Source organism: Pleurodeles waltl, chromosome 6, assembly GCF_031143425.1.
Source record: "Pleurodeles waltl isolate 20211129_DDA chromosome 6, aPleWal1.hap1.20221129, whole genome shotgun sequence".
Lineage (NCBI taxonomy): Eukaryota > Metazoa > Chordata > Amphibia > Caudata > Salamandridae > Pleurodeles > Pleurodeles waltl.
Window position 1 is genome coordinate 1,228,139,690 of NC_090445.1, and position 20,511 is coordinate 1,228,160,200.

Here is a 20,511-nt window from a genome sequence, read left to right on the forward strand (position 1 = left end):
AGAGGGGACCCAGCGGACCAGTGTTGCAGTCTTTTGGTGCTGCGTTAGCAGGGGAAAGATTCCGTCGACCCACGGGAGATTTCTTCGAAGCTTCTGGTGCAGGGTGAAGGCAGGCTACCCCCAGAGCATGCACCACCTGGAAACAGTCGAGAAAGCCGGCAGAATTAGGCGGTACAATGTTGCTGGTAGTCGTCTTGCTACTTTGTTGCAGTTTTGCAGGCGTCCTGAGCAATCAGCGGTCAATCCTTTGGTAGAAGGTGAAGAGGGAGATGCAGAGGAACTCTGGTGAGCTCTTGCATTCGTTATCTGTAGAATTCCCCAAAGCAGAGACCCTAAATAGCCAGAAAAGGAGGTTTGGCTACCAGGTTAGGAGGATTGGCTACCAAGAGAGGTAAGAGCCTATCAGAAGGAGCATCTGACGTCACCTGCTGGCACTGGCCACTCAGAGCAGTCCAGTGTGCCCCCAACACCTTTGTTTCCAAGGTGGCAGAGGTCCGGGACACACTGGAGGAGCTCTGGGCACCTCCCCTGGGTGGTACTGGTCAGAGGAGTGGTCACTCCCCTTTCCTTTGTCCAGTTTCGCGCCAGAGCAGGGCTGGGGGATCCCTGAACCGGTGTAGACTGGCTTATGTAGAGATGGGCACCATCTGTGCCCATCAAAGCATTTCCAGAGGCTGGGGGAGGCTACTCCTCCCCAGCCCTTCACACCTATTTCCAAAGGGAGAGGGTGTAACACCCTCTCTCAGAGGAAATCCTCTGTTCTGCCTTCCTGGGCCAGGGCTGCCTGGACCCCAGGGGGGCAGAAACCTGCTTGAGGGGTTGGCAGCAGCAGCAGCTGCAGTGGAGACCCCAAAAAGGCAGTTTGGCAGTACCCGGGTTCTGTGCTAGAGACCCGAGGGCTCATGGAATTGTGCCCCCAATACCAGAATGATATTGGGGTGACATTTCCATGATCTTTGACATGTTACATGGCCATGTTCGGAGTTACCATTGTGACGCTATACATAAGTAGTGACCTATGTATAGTGCACGCGTGTAATGATGTCCCCGCACTCACAAAGTCCAGGGAATTTGCCCTGAACGATGTGGGGGCACCTTGGCTAGTGCCAGAGAGCCCACATACTAAGTAACTTTGCACCCAACCTTCACCAGGTGAAGGTTAGACACATAGGTTACTTACAAGTTACATATGTTCAGTGGTAAATGGCTGTGAAATAACGTGGACGTTATTTCACGCAGGCTGCACTGGCAGGCCTGTGTAAGAATTGTCAGAGCTCCCTATGGATGGCAAAAGAAATGCTGCAGCCCAGATGGATCTCCTGGAACCCCAATACCCTGGGTACCTAAGTACCAAATACAAGGGAATTATATGGGTGTACCAGTATGCCAATGTGAATTGGTAAATTTAGTCACTAGCCTGTTAGTGCCAAATCTGGAAAGCAGAGAGAGCATAACCACTGAGATTCTGGTTAGCAGAGCCTCAGTGAGACAGTTAGGCACCACACAGGGAACACATATGGGCCATAAACTTATGAGCACTGGGGTCCTGGCTCGCAGGATCCCAGTGACACATAACAAACACACTTACAACATAGGGTTTTCACTATGAGCACCGGGCCCTGGCTAGCAGGATCCCAGTGAGACAGTGAAAACACCCTGACATATACTCACAAACAGGCCAAAAGTGGTGGTAACAAGGCTAGAAAGAGACTACTTTCCTACACATGGGGGTTGATGGATTGGTCTGGGGTGGGTTGTATTGGTGTGTGGTGGATTTCGATTGGTGTGAGGTTGATTGGATTGAGTGTAGTGCATTGGATTTAGGTGGATTGGTGTGAGGTGAGGTGGGGTGGACTGGGGTGGATTGGGGTATACTGCACGATTATATGTTGAAGTATAATTTTGGGAATTACAAATAAGAAAAAGACAATGTAGTTTTGCACTATTTAGAACAAGATAATTGTCATCTTTTTAGAATTGCGCCCACAAGCAAAAACAAAGCAAAATATGAGAAAGTGAGAAAGGAAGACATGGCAAAATAAAAGAAAGTTATCTATAGAAAATAAAAGAAAATGTGTTTATCCTGCTGGGCATGTTTTTACCAGTCACAAGCCTTCTATTTGCAGGGCACTAGAAGTTAAAAAGAACAAAATAGTACATCAGTCTCATCGGGAGGAGCGGACGGGCACTGAATACGTTGAATCAATCAGTGCTTGGTCCCTGCTCCACAGATGGGAACCAAAATGAAGTTTGGCCTGCAGTGACAAATTAGAAGGCTGTAAAGAAGAGTGCCAGGCAAGCCAACAAATAGTAAGCAAGGGGCGGGCTCCAAGCCCATTTTGTAAACAACAGTGTCTCACAAACGAAACGCATGCGCTAGTGCTTGCTATCACAGGCTCAACCCTAACAAGTGCGGCACATGTTCTAGCACATGCTACCTTTCGCAAGTGAGACACGTGCTAGCACATGCTATCGCAGGCTCAACCGTGAAAATTACTCTTGTGCACTTGGAACAAACTCCTAACATGTTGAGGCCATTTTTCGGAAACAAACTACTGTTTTCAGAATTTGTTTCTAAAAAATTAAAACTTTTCAGAGCAGGTGCATTAAACATGGTGCCTGATCGCAAAGCTTCAGAGCCTTTAGCGGAGCCAAAGCAGCAGCATTTCTGCTGAAAGCACAGAGATCCCTGCTTGTCTGGTAGGATCTCTAAATATGATTGTGGCCTTCCTTTCACCCCTCCCCTGACCTGCAGGGCAACCGCCATCTACCAAACTCTGATAAGCCCCTTTTTCTGCTAGAAAGAGATTGCTTTTAACTAGTTCAGCAACATAGAATTTTCATGCTGTGTCTCCAGCATCATGTAGGGAGCGCACTGTCTCGTCTCAGGTAACCAAACAAGAAAGATATTTATAAACATATTTATTATACGGCAAGAAAACAAATAGGTGAAAAACATGCACATTTGGAATAATACTTTCGAATGAACAATATAATTGCCTGATACATGACATCGGGCAGATATAGGGCAATACTTACACCGCGAAATTGGAAAGACATGTAAGGCGATTGGTATTTAGAGTTGCTAAAAACTGTAGAGAAGATTATAACCTGGTTTATCAGTGGCTAATATAAGAGTGCGAGTGTATGCATCTTTTGCACAGCAGTAGTTTATATAGAGGAATGTGTTGCTTGGATACCATATTAGGGTCAGGGTGTCAACAGACATGGGGGAACTTAAAAGTTCATTCGGCTTAATAGGAAAAACAGTACATTGCATTTTGATATTTTTCTTAGTGGGCAGTCTAGTCTAAATGACAGGTGACATCTGTGAGTGTTTCCAAATTGACAGCCCCTAAATCTCAGGCCAGCTGGTTATTAGGGAACTAAGAATAGGACGCAGCGGGGACAATCAGGCAGCTGAAAAAGAGCTCTGTGGCTAAAAGTAAACTTCTCCTAGCAGTAAAGTTTGTAACGAAAAAAGACTCTTGGGAAACAGAGAAGCCAGACGGAGCTATTTTTAGGCAGGCATGGAGCATGCGTTTGGACAAGGGCAGCAAGAGTGACACAACATGTGCTTCGGATTAATTCGGTTTCTTGCCAAAAACGGAGCTTGATGACTGATCGCAGCAAGTAGAGCGGTGAAGCGGATCTGAGATCAGCAGAGGCTGGGAAGGGCCAGGCTCAGTGGACAAGACCGCACCGTGCTGGTGCGAGTGCCTGTCACATTGAAGGGCAGGGGACACCGAGCTACACCGCAACAGTGGTAATGTTGTTGATGGAGATGGCAATTATGAGGACACCTCAGGTTCCCACCAAGTAGGAAGCAAGAAGCAGTCATGGATGCCGACCACCAGATCTTCATCACACTCTCCGGAGAGGGACCCTGGGGCTTCAGGCTGCAAGGAGGATCCGAAAAGAAGTTACCACTATTGGTGTCTAAGGTATGAACCAAGACGCTGCTCAGCTGTGTGACATAGAAGCTCGCGTTCCTTGTGCAGGAATAATTCAATTTGTTTGCTTATTTGAAATGTCAGCATCTTCAGGATTGTAGATTTCACAAACCTTTCATCTAAGATTCTCACGGGTCATGCAGAGCTTTCCAAAGGCTACAACAAATTTAATCTAAAGTCGCTCTGTGTTTTTGTATTATGTATACGTTTAACACTTTTAATACCAAGTCCCACATTGATAATCTGTGCACCTTCCCCACGCTCCTATCTGTTTGCATAGGTTGTGCTTGAGTGACGCCAAAGATTTATTCTAGCCCCAAGAAAGCACCTCATTCAAAAGAGTAACCATTCAGAGACTGAGCACAGCGGAGTGAACATAGCAAAAGACGAAATAGAGAAGGATAGGAACTGTATTTGTTGCTCAAATCCATATTTGTCTGCAACTCAGAGGCGTTTTCTAAATATAAACTCCGGTTAAGGAGACTTTCCAAAAGCCAAACATTTTGCCATTGTGGAATCGGTACTAGGCCACAGGGCAAGGAAGCTGCAACGGTTTTCTCCTTAATTAGCAATCAGACCTCCTCAATCACGAAGAAAGCCCATTTCCATTTCATGGTATTATTTTATGACTTCTGAACTTGAATGAAGGCTGAACTGTAAAATGTATATAGCACCCTGAAGGCGGCCAAGGTAAGCACAGTTGCTCATCTTTCACTATACGACTTTGCCCATTCTTTGGAACAAAAAATAATGTATGCCATAACATGACAAATGTAGCTGCTGAAGATAATATGTTCGTGATTTGTAAATCATATCAGAAAGGGCCTTGTGCCATCTGACGTTTTGCAGTGAACAGCTTAGAGAGAAGGGTAGATACATCCTAAATCAGCCCTAGACCTCCCAATGACACCCTGTCTTCCCTAACTCATTGTTCACATACTGTCTTGGAAATCGACAGCAGAGAATTAACAAGGACATTTTGCTATTGGTTGATGAAGTTACCAGGTGGCATGCTAAGCTAGATGAGAGTTCAGATCAGGTCAGAAAGAATCCCAGGAATAACGATGAGACTGCTCAGCAGGAACCAATAGACCAGTGCAAGAGATGGATGACACACTAAAGCATTGCACGAGTCCTGAGTTGGTCTGTGAGCATGCTGCATTTCATTGTTACCAGCAGTGCATGATTTCGAGACGTATACATCCTAAAATTCAAGGAACAACAACAAAGCTGGCCTTGAGGCATCCATGCTTCCCATTCGACTCACCTTCACTTGCTATGCCCCTGACATATCAGGAAGTGGTCTGTCTATATCGTGACACCGGATGCATCTCACCTTAATAAAGAAGAGTAAAGAAATAAACTGCAGGCACCTATACATATAATTCCTTATTTGTAGTATAAACTGAAAATACAATTCCAATATTTCATATTTTGGATCTCCAAAACTTTATTTTCTTCAGTTTTTCCATGCTTTAAATCTACATCTATCACTGTTACAGCCAGTTCTTTTATAGCAGAGTTCACAGATAAAATGTGCTTTTTACCATATCTATTGCTTTCTCACATCCTGGTGTTAAAGTCTTCCTACCAGCCCCCAGATTTAAGAGTGCAATCATAATTGTTTGAATAGATTACATATTAGCTCACTCTGCTCTTATGTGTTTTAAAATGTTCCTTCTGTTTTGTTTGGTAGTTCCAGGCCCATGATATGGCACAGCTCCGACTGGGCCTGGAACATAGACTCGCAAACAAGAAAAAATGAAATTTTTAAAACATTGGAGAGTGGAGCGAGAGATAATGTAGTTGCTTAAATTACACTGGAAGGAATCAAATTATAAAATGTTCACTTTTACATTTGGGGACAGAAAGAACACTAGAACACTGAGCCTTGAGAAAGCAAAGTGTATGCTGCTGTACCATAGGAAGTGACCTCATCAAAAAGACATAGGGGGTCATTCCGACCCTGGCGGTCCATGAGCGCCAGGGCCGGGGACCGCAGAAGCACCGCCAACAGGCTGGCGGTGCTTCCTGGGCCATTCTGACCGCGGCGGTAAAGCCGCGGTCAGAAAAGGGCAACCAGCGGTTTACCCCTGGCCCAAGGAATCCGCCATGGCGGCGCTGCTTGCAGCACCGCCATGGGGACTCCGACCCCCTTCCCGCCATCCTGGTCCTGGTGAAGGACTGGTGTTTCAATTTGTGAAAGGCCGAATTGAATCGAGCCAATTGGAGTTTGGATCTGGAGGTTAAGTGTAATCTGATGAATGAACATTACTTTATATATGGACCATCCACAACATAAGTGAAAAATGTCTTGGAATTGCTCATAGGCGTGTGCCTTAAATGGATGCGTTTTTCCCCCATTTAAGTGAACCGCCATCTTGGAGATTTGGATCAAGAGAGACTTTAAGGATTGGGTGTTTGTGAGCGCCAATTACCCTAAAAACCACCACCCTTGTATCTTTCCCTCCCTGAGGTTTCCACTATGTCCCATGGGCACTGACACCCTCCTACCGAAATCCCTGACACCACCTCTCACACTGCTACATTACTTTACCTTCACCCTACAGTTAATGTTTTAGAGGTACACATATCCATTGGCCCAACACTGGAGATACTAAAAACAATGGTTTAAGGCGTAGGCCACACAACTAACACATACACTTCAGGCCTCCACGAGGGAAAGGCCCCCAGCTGTTACACCCTGCCATTCCAAGTTCCACAGCGGACACACCCCCACAGATAGTGTAGCTGTAGTGGGCTGTGACAATTGCTATGTATATGATGCAATGACTCTACCATGTTGTACAAATGTGAAAAACTCCAATAAAAAGTTAAAAAAATTGCAGGGTTAAGATTTTCCAGGTCTTGGGGCATGAGACCTAACTCACATCAAGGGACAAGACTGGTATTCATCAAATAAATTGACAGGGCACCAAGGAACATGGTTAGTATACTACTCCATATCACTGAATAGAGGAGGTTTGCCTATGTAATAAAAGATGTCCTGATCTCTCCACTGTCCTGAAAGGGATATGGACTTGATTCATCACCGAATATGTCCTGAACTCTTCATGTCACAGAATGAGGCACAGCTGCTCCACATTAAGGATTAAGGAACAGAGTTGCTACACTTCAAGTCATTGACTAGATTAAGGTTTTCTATCTTATCAAAGAGGCCTGACCTCTCCACATCATTGGAAAGGCTATGGTATCTTCAATACATGTTATGAAGCATGTCCATGCTATAACATGGTCTGGTATAGCCAACTAATGTATGTAACAACATCTTCACAGCATAATTGACGGGACAGAGAGGCGATCATTAATTTAGGCTTAACTATACTTCAGTCAGAAATGATCCAATGCTGTTGGGAAATTCGACCAACTGCACATAGACACTGCTTAGTGATCGCACTACAATGAGCCATGGCAACTTAACTTTCACTCACTGATCTCTTGGCATACGAACTGAGATTTGTAAATACACAATAGTTCTGACAGGTAAATAAAGCACAAGCATAACAAGAGACAATTGCCAAATCTGTTGTCCCTGATCTGTTTGCTAAACTGCACAACATTTTGTATGAATAGCATGGTTGTTACTGTGAGACTTGTTTTGGCCAAAGCTCAAGCTGCAGGATTGTATTGAATTTGATGGATTAACAATGTGGGTCCTTGAACATTCTTTGGCCAAGTCAGCTGTTGCAAAAAGTGCCTACCTTGAAATATCTCTTAATGCGTCTGTGGCTGCCTGCTGGTATCAGTGGTATCAGTCTCTGAATCCGGCACAGCTGTTCCTGTCTATGTCTCATCTTTATCATACAGTCTTGTGAAGTCTTCGCCAGGAGCCTCTGTACCATTCACTTTACAGTAACGCACATATTTCTGCATAAATGAATGGGGACTGAGTGGGATAATTGTATAACTTATACATTTTTACATCCACAAGACATTTGTTTTAGTTTTGTAATCACTCACTGTCTCGTTTATGGGGATGCAGCATTTTTCTAGGTTTTTGCAAGAACAGTCAAACTCTTTCAGCTTTACATTCTCATGACGACCAGGCTGTGTGGTATATTGAGGAGGTTCCTTGGCGATTCTTTTCCCAGCAGGGTCCTACTCCTCCACCCTCAACTAAACGTCAGGTCCATATATTACCACATTACCAATTACCCACAGTGCTAACATTCCGCAGAACACATACTGTTTCTCTGTAACTATATTCCATAAGGAGTCACAATGTTATTGTTTCTGATCATTTACACTGAAATCAGCACATATTTCTATCAGGGCCACGTCAAAGAATATGGCGTTCAGGAGAAATTGTGCATCTTTTTCACAACAACCGTCATCACTTTGGTGTCCAGCTCCTGGATACATCTCAGCGAGCCTTTGCAGGCTTGCAAAGGACATCCTGCAGACTCCCAGTGAAATTCCCCAAGGCGCCTGACAGAACTGATTAACATACTCAGCACAGCCCCTGCATGCACCCCAGTGAGCCCCTGCACGCACTCAGCAGAGCTCAGCCACGCCCCTAATGTGGCTCCCACAGGCACATAAGAAAGCTCTTTTGAGCAGACCACTGATGGCCTACAGGCACCCAGGAAAGCTTTTGCAAGGCTTTGCTGAGATACTCTAATTACCCCTCAGAGGTCTTGAAGGGCTCCACTGTGCTCTTGTAAGTACTCAATTGAACCCGTACAGGGGCCCACTGACCTACTGAAAGTACCCAACATAGCCACTGCCAGCAATATCAGGCCTCTGTCTGTAACCAAGTCACTCTGCAGACTGCAGGAAGAGAATCTACACACTTATTGTACATACGAATGAGTTCCTGCAAAACCTTGTAATGAATTAATTCACCTTTGCTCACAGCTTGCTAGCTTGGAAAAGTATTATCACTCCTCTTTAAATGTGTCAGAGGTGTATATGGTAACAATTTGTCAAAAACAATACAGTTAAGATTTAACCCCTTTAACCATTGAAGCTCCACCCCCCAGTGCTTGGCTCTCTTTTGGCTATTTAGGGTTGTTCGCGTTTAGGCCTCCATAACTTTTTGTCAACTTAAGGCATCCATGCCAAATGTTTGTCCTTTTTTCCAACATCCTGGGGATTCTAAAAGTTGCCTGGTTTGTGGATTCCGGTGTAGAGGACTGAGAAACTAGTTAAAAATAGCCACATTTTGAGTTTTGGGGGAAAAATAGGAAAAAAATGTTTTGGGTTAAAGTGTGTGTATTTTCCGAAAAATTACATCATCAGTTTGCTGTGATAAAGTCAGCATCTTCCTAGCTTTTAGGAACAAACAGAGCTGAATCAAGAAATCTAATTTATAAACCACAATTGTGGTTTATAAATTAAACCAAAGAGGTAGACTGTTTTGCCTATTTTTTGTGCTTTCAGCTTACTTCCAGTTTGTGGTGGAAATAAGTGTAAAACCCATTGGTGATCCAGGAAAGCTATAGATTTCCCATTTCTTTTTAAGTTTAAAAGAAAAGTTTATTAATAAATAATACAATAATCAATTTATAGAAATACAATAGAAAGTTTCAATAAATAGTACAATAACAGTTAAACCACAACTTTTGTGTTAAAACCATTAATTCTAAAAATATATCCTCTATATATATAGAAATATGAGAATATAGAAATATATGCAAGTACATAAAATGTAACAGTGAATAATTCATGGAGATTTAGAAACTTCTTAATTTCTGGGAAAGTGAGTATTTGATGAGTAGGTCAAAGAGTTTAGGAAATTTGTAACAGGTAATCATTGCATATCTCTTTTAATAGCAAGGGACAAAAGGGAAACATAGGCTCTATCTAGCCTATGATTATAACATACACCATACCACCACACGTGAAAGGATAAACTGGAAGAGTCCTTCCAAGATTTAGTAATTTGTTGAAATGCAACAGTTAATTATAGATCTAAAATTAAAACAAATCCATTTTGATAATAAGACCATTCTTCTGCAAGACTTCCCAAAAATATATTTGTAAAATTAAAAGTGATTTGAGTTTTAAAAATAATATTGATTTGATTCCAAACTTTTACCCAAAACCGATATGTGAGAGGACACTCAAATAACATATGTTTAAGATTGGAAGACTGCCCCTTACAGGATAAACAAGAGGACGGAGAAGTAGAATCCATTTTATGTAAGGACCATGGAATAATTAATAATCTATTATATATAAAGAATATAGTTTGGATTGCAGTAGCCACCCTTGAGGACTTCCGTAATATAATCCAAATTTTATTCCATAAGGAGATTGGAAAGGAAGTATCCAAAGCCATCTCCCACGGTAATTTAGTAGTAGATTTAGGTCTTTCTTCAGAAGGGGCAGTAATAACATGATAAATATGGGAAGCTGACAGAAACTTTAGTAAGAGATTATTAATTGGAGAAACTTGCATAGAGGATGCATCTTGAGTTGGAAAAAATTTATATGCACTATTTACGCTATTTATTAAAAAAACATATTTTCTAGCAAATGAGGATGGAAAAGAGAAGAAATGTTGAGCCTGCATGAAAGAAAGCCCGACCCCTTTGTCAAATAGTTGATGTACCCATTTTAATCCTTTTACATGCCTTGCTTCCCAATAAATAGTTCTATTATTCAATTTGATAGATTTGTTATACCAAATTTATGAATTAAGAAATTGATCATTATTTTGATTATATGGAACATAACTGGTTTGTAAATTTCTACAGATTTTTTTCAAAATAGGAAGATAGATAGAAAGTGGTTTCTGTGTTAGCATTAACACTTCTGAAAAAGAGAAAGGATCAAAGATGATCTTTCAACATCAACCCATAGTGGTGGTATGATAGACTCATCTTCATTCAATAAAAAATAAGCCTATTTAAGGGAAAAGGCTGTATGAGCAAAAGTCTGGAAAAATAACTCCTCCTAGAGACTTAGGTCTGATTAGTTTTTCAAGGAACATTCTGGCTTTTTTATTATTCCATAAAAATATAGTTAAAATTGAGTTAATCTTCTTAAAATATTGACAGGGGATATTAGTTGGGATATTTCATAAATAGAAAAGAATTACAGGAAGCAGCATCATCTTCAGAGAATCTAATCTACCCCACCAGGATAAAAATAGAAGGTTCCATTTAGATATAAGGGAGTTAAGAGTAGAAAATAACTGCAGGAAGTTACAGGAAACTGTATCGTTAAAGGAAGACTTAAACCAAAGGCCCAGATATTAAATGTTATCATTGTTCCAATGAAAATTGGACGATTTAAAATCTTCAGGAAAACAGAATTTATTTAAAGGAAGTATTTTGCATTTTTCTTTGTTAATTTATATCCCGAAATATCGTAAAAATTATCAATTTCCAAAAAGAAAGCATGTAATGAAGAAAATGGTTTTGATAGAAAAAGCAGAATGTCATCAGCATAGGCCAAAAATTTAAAACGCCTTTCCCCATATTTAAAACTATACAAATTTAGATTAACTCTAAGCTTTATTAAAAAAGGCTCCAAAGCAAGAACCAACAAAAGTGGTGATAACGGACAGCCCTGACTGACTCCTCTAAAAAGAGAGAAAGAAGGAGAAATGAGACCATTTAGAAAAATGACTGCTTTAGGAGAAGAATATAATAATGATATTAGTTTTATGAATTCAGCTCCAAAACCAAACCAAGAAAGAGATAAAAAAATAAAAAAGCCAATTAACATGATCAAAAGCCTTTTCGGCATCTAGCTCAATTGTTGAGAGAGACTCTTTATAAGTGAGAGACTTGCTTAAGATATTAAAAAATAATCTTCTATTATCCGATAGTAGATGTCCTTTAATAAATGCAGATTGCTCCTTACCAATTAATTTCGGAAGAAGAGGTTCCAAACAAAGAGCCAGAATCTTAGCAAAAATTTTATAGTCCAAATTGACTAGGCAAATTGGTCTGTAATTCTTAAAAATCTTTGGATCTTTGTTATGTTTTGGTATAAGGCAGATGAAAGCATCTTGAAAAGATCCTCCTGTTGAATTAAATGTAATGAAATAAGAGAAAAGTTGGTATATTGTTGGAATTAATATTTTAGAAAAATGCAAATAAATTCTATAGTGAAGCAGTCCGGCACTGGAGCTTTATCCTTCTTGATAAGATTAATTGCATTGAGAATTTGTTTGATAGAAATATCTTTATCAAGAGCAGAAACATCAGAGTTTAAAAGAGTAGGTGGATTAATAGATGCCAAATAATGAAAGATCTGATCCTGTGAAGGATTCAATTCTGGAGTATATAATTGTGAATAGAAATGAACAAACTCATTTAAAATGTCATCATTTTTATGTAGTAACACTTTGGAAGTGTTGTAAAAACAAATTCTTGTTCCTGACTTATTTTGACCTCCATGATATTTAGCACTGGATTTAAGTAGATATAGGTTTCCCATTTCTGAAAAGTAGACAACAATTTGAATTCAGCAAGGGGCCCTATTTGTAGGCACCTCAATGTTTTCCTAAAGAAACTGATTGTTGAAATAAAGAAATATTGGAAATGAGTATGAAAAGAAAATAGCCATTTGTGACAATTTTTCATCTGTAACTTTTTGTCACGAAGGGTGATTTAGCAAAGCAATATGCAATTACATATGTTTGTTCCTTCTGCTTTTGGAGATATATAGAGTTTGTAGGTTCTTCAAGACCCTGAGGAACCCAACTCCAACAACTGAGTTGAATCTTATAATTCATATGGTGAAATATGTCGCGTTAAAAATGGGTATCAAGGAAACTTATGTATTTCTTAAATGGACACAAAATTTGGAGTTTAGGAAATTGTGAGAGCCTCTACTAGGACGTGTTTCAATAGGTATTTTTCAAAATGTCTTCTTTCTTTCTTACACATCGGCTTCCATTTGGAAGACACAAAAGCGATTAAATTCAATAGGTAATAACAAATGTTATCCTCTGTTCCCACATGTCTTTGGATAAAAATGGTAACTCCCTTGTGTGGTTAGGCCTAGTGCCTGCCTCAGGAAACGGGTCAAAATGCAAAACGGATGCATCACGTTTTTCAACTGAAAGGGACCCTTTTTCCATTGTGGGTAACTGTGGATTTGGGGCCCTAGTTCAGGCAGCACCTAGGGTAACCTAATAAACCTGTACATTTCTGAAATTATACACCCAGTGGAATCCAGCATGCAGACCTGTGTGTCTCTCACCAGACTTTTACACCCAGAATTCCTTTCAAACCTCGAACTTTGACTAAAATAACACATTTTCCTCACATTTCTGTGATGGAAAGTTCTGGGATCTGTGGGAAGCCACAAAAATCCTTCCACTTAGCATTTCCCCAAGTATCCGGATAAAAAAGTTTACTCACTTTTGTGGGTAGGCTTAGTGCCCACAACAGGAAAAGGCCCAAAACCCAACATGGACTCATCACATTTTCCACTAAAAACAGACCCAATTTTTTGCAATGTGGGTAGCTGTAGATTTTGGGTCCTAGGTCAGCCAGCACCTGGAGAAACCTAGCAAACCTCCACATTGTTTTAAAAATAGAAACTTAGGGGTTTCCAGGATGGGATGATTTGCATAGCTCTCATCAGGGTTTTGTACCCACAAGTCAATGCAAGCTTCAAACTTTGACTAAAAACACACATTTGTATCAAATTTCTGTGATGGAAAGTTCTGGAATCTGCATGGAGTCTCAAATTTCCTACCACCCAGCATTTCCCCAAGTCTCCAAATAAAAATGCTACCTCCCTTGTGGGGGTAGACCTAGTGCCATTGACACAAAAGGGCCCAAAATGCAACACACTCACACAATTTTACACTGGAAACTGACCTTTTTTGCAGTGCGGGTAGCAGTGGAATTTGGGCCTTGGCTCAGCCAGCACCAAGGAAAACCTAGCAAACCTGCATATTTTTGAAAACTAGACAACCAGGGAAGTCCAGGGGTGCATGACTTGCATGGCTCTCACCAGGTAATTTTACACAGAATCCTTTGCAATCCTCAAACTTCGACAAAAAATACACATTTTCCATACATTACTGTGAGGACAACATCTGGAATCCATACCGAGCCACAAATTTCCTACCAACCAGCATTTTCCCAAGTCATTTAATAAAAATGCTACCTCACATGTGCAGGTAGGCCTAATGCCCAGAACACGAAATGGTTCCAAATGCAACAGAGACTCATCACATTCGTGCACTGAAACAGACCCTTTGTTGGCAAGTTTGGGTGCTGTAGGTTTTGTTCCCTAGCTCAGACAGCACCTAGGGAAACCTAGCAAACCTGCACATTTTTTAAAATAGACAACCAGGGGAGTCCAGGGGCTCTCACGAGGGGACTCCCATTGACCACTGTTCCACTGTTTGACCCGTTCCTGTGGCGAGCACTAGGCCCAGCTACACAAATGGCACACCATGTTTATCAGCCCAAGTGGGGTAACACTGGGTGGCAGGAATCTTGTGGATTCCTGCACATTCCAGAAGTTTCCATCACAGAAATGTAAGGAAAATGTGTGATTTCAGGCAAATTTGAGGTTTGCAGGGCATTGTGAGCAAAAAAAAAAAAAAACTTTTCGGATCCTCACAAGAAAAACCACCCTGGAGTCCCTGAACTATCTAATTTTCAAAAATGTCTGGGGTTTTGTAGGTTTAAATGGGTGGTGCCACAGCAGGCCCAAATATCACAGCCACTCTTATCTCTCAACATAGCTCTTTAGGGCCTTTTGTGTCATGGTCACTTGGCCCACACACACACACACAAGTGAGGTACTGTTCTTATCGGGAACTCAGGGTGGTAGGAAATGTGTGGCTCTCCGCAGATTCCAGAAATTTCCATCACGGAAATGTGAGGAAAATGTTTTTTTTTTGTTTTTTCTTACCAAAGTTTGACGTTTGCAAGGGTTTTTGGTCAAAGGTATCTAGTGAGATCCATGCCAGCCATACACCCCTGGACTCCCCTGTTTCTCTAGTTTTAAAACATCTGTGGTGGATTTATTTGGGTGGTGGCACAGACAAGCCCTGAAACCCATAGCTACCCACAGAGCAAAAACAAGTGGAAATATATAGTTTGGCCATGTTACGTTTCAAGCACTTACAGTAGAAAGTAGAGCCACCCACAAAAAGTGCCTTGCATTTTGATGTAGAGACATATGGAAATGCTGGGTGGTGGTACAATTTGTGGATCGCAACAGATTTCAGAAATATCCATCACAAAATGTAAGTAAGAGAGTGATCTTGGCCATTTATGCAAACTTTCAACTTTTGCAGGACATTGTGGGAAAGTCAGTGCGATAAATACAAGTTATACCACCCTGGACATCTGCAAGTGTTCAGTTAAAAAAGAAATGAGGGGTTGTTGTTAATGAACTTTCAGAATAACATCATCACTCATTTAGGTTGTTGTGGCACCTCCAGTAGTGCTAGCTTCAAAGAACAGATACTAATCACAGTATCTGAAAATTGAAACCAAGTCTACCAAAGGTGAGCCATAAAGCCTCAGCAAAGCACCAACCACTTTATCAGCCATTCACATGCTAGTCGCACACTACACAGAAGACATTCATACCGTCAGTCTCGGGCCAAATCCAACACATCAGTGTACACACATAAACATACTTCTGACATTCAAGGGCTCATCACATTCATATGCCACAAGACAGAATCCCCAAACAAACCAACTCTCACCCAGTCATCAACTGACTTGCATACAAACACACCACAAGCAACTCTCTACACACATATGGGCTGGCATGTTAATGAGTTGGTGCATCATCAACCTTAAGAAATGAAAAAAAAAGTTTGACTATCATTTTACTACAGCTGAAGTATTCTCCTCTGTCGACATTCTGAGCATTACAAAACACATGTATAGTGAACCTTTACTGACGGCTCCCATGGCAGCCACATGAGGCTCAGGGAGACTTGTCTCTCATACACCTTTAGCGCACTCACTGTGCTAAATCCAACTCCTTCCAGTTTGTGGATGCAAGGTGGGAGTGTCTGAGACTGCCTTGCAAGGCCCGCAGTCTTTGAAAGGAAGTGAGCATATCTACATTTGAAGCATACGTACCTTTGAAACTAAAGCAAACATGCCTGGGAGGACTGCCCAACCTTTCTAAAGAGCATGTCCTAAACTAATAACAACATTAGTTTTTGTCATGAAGGGTAGTCAGAATAAGGCATTTGCCCTATCTACCATTATGTGCAGTGCTGGGACTGTGATGCACTTCTCATATAGCAAACGGAACATCTACTATGTTCTGATGGGGGATTAACATGTCAAGTAGGGCACATGCCAACCAAAGGTGTAGCATTGGGTGCAGCGTTCTCTGTAATGTATTGTGTATTTGTAAAGTGCAATATCACCAAGGAGGGTATCCTGCCACTAACGCAGGAGCAGTCAGGAATTATCCATGCACTTGTCCAGTCGAAGAGTCAAGTTTTTGGCTTTGTGTGGAATGCAATAATCTTAGAGGTGGCATTGATGTGTAGGTCGAGATCATTCCAGCCTTTTGAAGCAAGGTATGATAAGTCACTACTGCCTCTTCTGGTGCTGGATATGCATATAATGTGTGTGAATATGAGTCCGGTTGAGCAAAGGTGTCTGAAAGATTGAGGTGGTTTTGAGGTATACTGGGATAGTGCTGTGTAAGGCTTTGAATATGTGTTTCATGAATTTGAAAAGAACTGTGGATGGGGAGCCAGTGAAGCTGTTTGAGGTGCAGGGTGTGTGCCTGGTGGGAGGTTGAGGGAGCAGGTGGATGCTGCATTCTGTATGGCTTGGAGCCATCTGCTTAGTTGAGTGAGGGAGTAATTCAGTATTGGGGTGAGTGTGGCACAGATGGGGTTGAGTCTGTTGGTGAAAGTGAAGTGATGGCATGTGTATCTGTACTACCATAGCTAGCTGCCTTCTACCTATGTGATATTCCTTACACAGCACATCTAGCCTGAGCTTTACGTGTTTGTGTCTTTCTCCTTTTCAAAGTCCTGTTTGATCCCATACACTTGCATCGTTCGCTGCTAGCTACTTGAAGCTCAAGAAAACTCAGTGAGAATATCTACCTTTGAAACTAAAGCAAACACTTTGGGGAAGACTGCCTAAGCCCCCTAAAGAATGCTAGTAAAGACTATGGGCCTGATTTATGAAACATTACCGCTGCCTTTGCGTCATTTTTTTAAATATAATTTCTTTAAGTTTACACCACTTTTGCATCAAAAAATGACACAAAGGCGACGCTAACTTTTCATAAATCAGGCCCTGTGCTTTTGCCATATATGGCACCTCATGACAAAGTGGCTCAATATGCTTTTGTTACTCAGCAAACAGAACAGCGGCTAAAGATGTTGAGTATGCCATAAGCAAGTTCATGATTTCCTCAAGTAGAAAAACAAAATTCTACAGCTGCTTGCCTAGTGAAGTAGGTATGTATCCATGCACAGCCATTGAAAGGTATATTTTTGACAGCTTAACCTCAATTTCCAATGCTTGACTTTTGTATGGTACAACTTAAAGCAAGTAGCAACACACTAGGCTGTCTGAAATGGGCACTGAGGACAGTACCTGCAACTCTCCTGCCTCTTTCCTTGCTTAGACTGCAGCAGACTGCAAAAAAAACTTGGCTGAGTCTTTTTGACTGTTGCACGAATGCAGTCTGCCATGTGTCGATCTTGCAGCCTTGCCACGTCCTCCACAATATTTGAAGTGGAGGCTGCTGTTTCTGTAGCAGTAAGACTTTCAATGACAGTGAACTGAAAGTCAAGGAAAGACATGGGTCTCCATGTGGTGGTCTCACGATAAACAACATAGCATTGTGAGTTTTACGACTCACATTATATGTCTGAAGGATCTGGTATTCTTATATTCTTTACTCATGTACTTGCTGTAATCAAGTCTCCAGATGGGCTTGTGAACTTCGGTCTATTGACCTCAAGCTGTGATGCAGGAAGTGCTCTCATCATGAATACACATACACATCACGCCTATCAGAGAACTGCTCCGTGATCAGTTTATTGGAATGCAGCGTAGTGTCATGGAATTTTTGGAGCTTCTTACAAAGTCCTGCTGGAATTCCTGCAGTGACAATGAACTGTACTGCATGCACAGTGCCAGCTTTTTACAGTTCTACTTCCGTATAGAAGTTGTCCACATAAATGTTATAACCTTTAGGAAGGGGTAGCTGTACATGCTCCCTTAACCTTCCCATGACTTCATGTACGGGAGGGCAACCTACAGGATTTAGAGTAGAGTGCTTCCCTGTATACTCTGTCAAGCTGTATACTTAGTCAGCAGAGCTCTCACAAAACATGTGCAACTTGATGCCATAGCGAGCTCATTTGCTCGGAATATACTGCCTGAACAATAGCTGCCCTTTGTATAGGATCAAGGACACATCAATGGCTATATTTTTTCTAGGAATATAAATCCATGGAAACCTGGTAGACAAATGTTCCATGACAGGCCATAGTTTGAACAACCTGTCATGGTCTGCATGGTTCCAGGTAATGCAGCACCAATATAATTGAAATGCAGCATACGCTGCAATAGCAAATACCAATCTCAAATCATGTACGGTACGAAGATGGTTGTTACCCAAAATGTGCAAGCAGAGCAGTAGGACTGCAAGCTTTGTTTGTGCACTAACCACATTTTGAGCAAAAGGCCCAAAAAATTTCTTCAACTCCTTAAGTGAAGTGTGAGTCCACTGGTGTCCCCTAGAGTAAGGCCGTAGAGTGCCTGCGTGCACCCCCCAGAAACAGCTTATGAACATAAATGTTTTTGCTGCACAAAAAAGTCAAGGAAGTCAACATCCAAAAAGAGATGTTGTTGATCTGCAAGGAATTTGCTATATCAACTTTAAATCCAGCATCACCAGTGAACAGGGAAATTTGGGGTGCTGCCAAGAGAGCACTCTGTCTTTTTATTTTCATTGGGAGGTTATGACCACAATGAAGTAAAGATAGCCATACCAGTGCATATCCAAATTCATGCATATATAAACAAAGATATAAATTCATAAAAAAAAATCAAGAAAAAAACAACACATGATTTTGTCACAGGATACATAAAAACATAAAATTGGTCTATTTAGAATAACATCTCCAAGCATAGTTCTAGCGCCTCATAGAATATCTTGGAGGTAGCCAGACAAAGGGGAAGACAGCTTTTCCGTAATTAGTAGTCACAGCTTGCACAATTTCCCCCTATTTGAATGTGTCTTTATAATAATAAGCTCCAACTAATAGGCAAGTATAAATTCCTGCCAACAGAGCTTAGGATCAGATGGTTCATTTTGAAACCACAACCTAGCGATTCCTAGACTGGTGACCATGATGGCAATGAAAAAGATATCTTGAAGATGGAGGTGACTATTATCAGGATGGCCTAGCATAATCAACATACAATGCCAACGAACAGCTACATCTACCAGATCATTCAAATTACTTAAAAACTTGAGGTTACTCCTGGGAGCTGTGATTAGAACCCTAGGGAAAACACACATTAAAAAAAAAAAAAAGAATTGGTGCCCACAGTGGGTCGGCCTGTGTGCTAGGAGTGTCGACCTTTCAACAATTTGATCATTTAAAAAAATATATATATGAGTGACGAGCCCCAAAACACAGGTCCCTTGTGACCTAGTGTGTTTCTTCCCTGTGGATCGTGGTGCAATTGCGATCCACAGCCAGAAAGCCATTTCAAGAAGGCATCTTTGAAAAGGGGAAAAATGTGAGGCCCTGAAAACCTCACCGGATGGCAGAGAAAGAACTCATCTGTTGTCTCCTCTACCGCCAGTGGGGAATCTACGATGTCAGCTCTCCATCACAGATAGGCAAGAGGGGGAAGGGCTGTGTCACACCTGCCTTTTGTTAAAAAAAAAAAAAAAAAGGATTCCTGTGGTGCAAGAACTGGAGTATCTTTTTAAGCCCTCAACATTGTTGAGCAATATCCAACAGCAACAGATGCACTTTGGAGGGTCTGCGGGTGTTGGCCAGAGGCCGACACCCACACCTAAAAGGCTAAACAGGCAAGGCATTCAAATTCCATACTAAATTTTCATACAAAAGGTAAAATCAAAATATTAATTATAAATATACATCAAATCATAAACAAGCCTTGACAAAGGCAACATCTTGCCTTATAAATGCTGCACATAGCTATTGGCTTTGCCAATGTTTGGTTGGTTTGGCATACTTAAGGTCCAAAGCCATTGAAACTTAGCTACCCATGCACTAGCACACCCCATATTTTTTTCATGATGTATAACAAACTATTACAAGATGTCCGACATGCTTGAGTGCCCATATGTGTGGACCAGTGGGCAGCATGGAATGATTTTAATAGTTTAATAAAAATGTCCACCACTGTATCAACAAGCTTACAAACACACGTAGGCTACTATATGGAATGGCTGTTTTCCAGAGTATAACAAAAATCATTGCAAGATGGCAGCCAGAGCCTGTGCATGCATGTTCAAGCAAGCCAGCCATTTGGGAGCTATTTTTGGTATCATAGTGTGTTAATAAATTATTGTTCCAAGACGGCAAACACAATTTTGAAATGGTACATTAAGAAAAATAATGTAG

The 20,511-nt window shown here is 41.4% G+C and overlaps 1 protein-coding gene across 2 annotated transcripts in view; it reads left to right on the forward strand.

The window, feature by feature from the left end:
• The first annotated feature begins 3,423 nt into the window (after positions 1-3,423).
• SYNPO2L (synaptopodin 2 like) overlaps positions 3,424-20,511 on the forward strand; it is a 573,080-nt gene continuing 555,992 nt past the window's right edge. Inside the window, exon 1 of one of the 2 annotated variants that reach the window (XM_069240545.1) lies at positions 3,424-3,944. In XM_069240545.1, coding sequence (XP_069096646.1) covers positions 3,844-3,944 — 101 coding nt within the window. In that variant the 5' untranslated portion in view covers positions 3,424-3,843. The remainder of the gene's footprint in view (positions 3,945-20,511) is intronic. The other variant, XM_069240544.1, reaches the window with a different exon arrangement.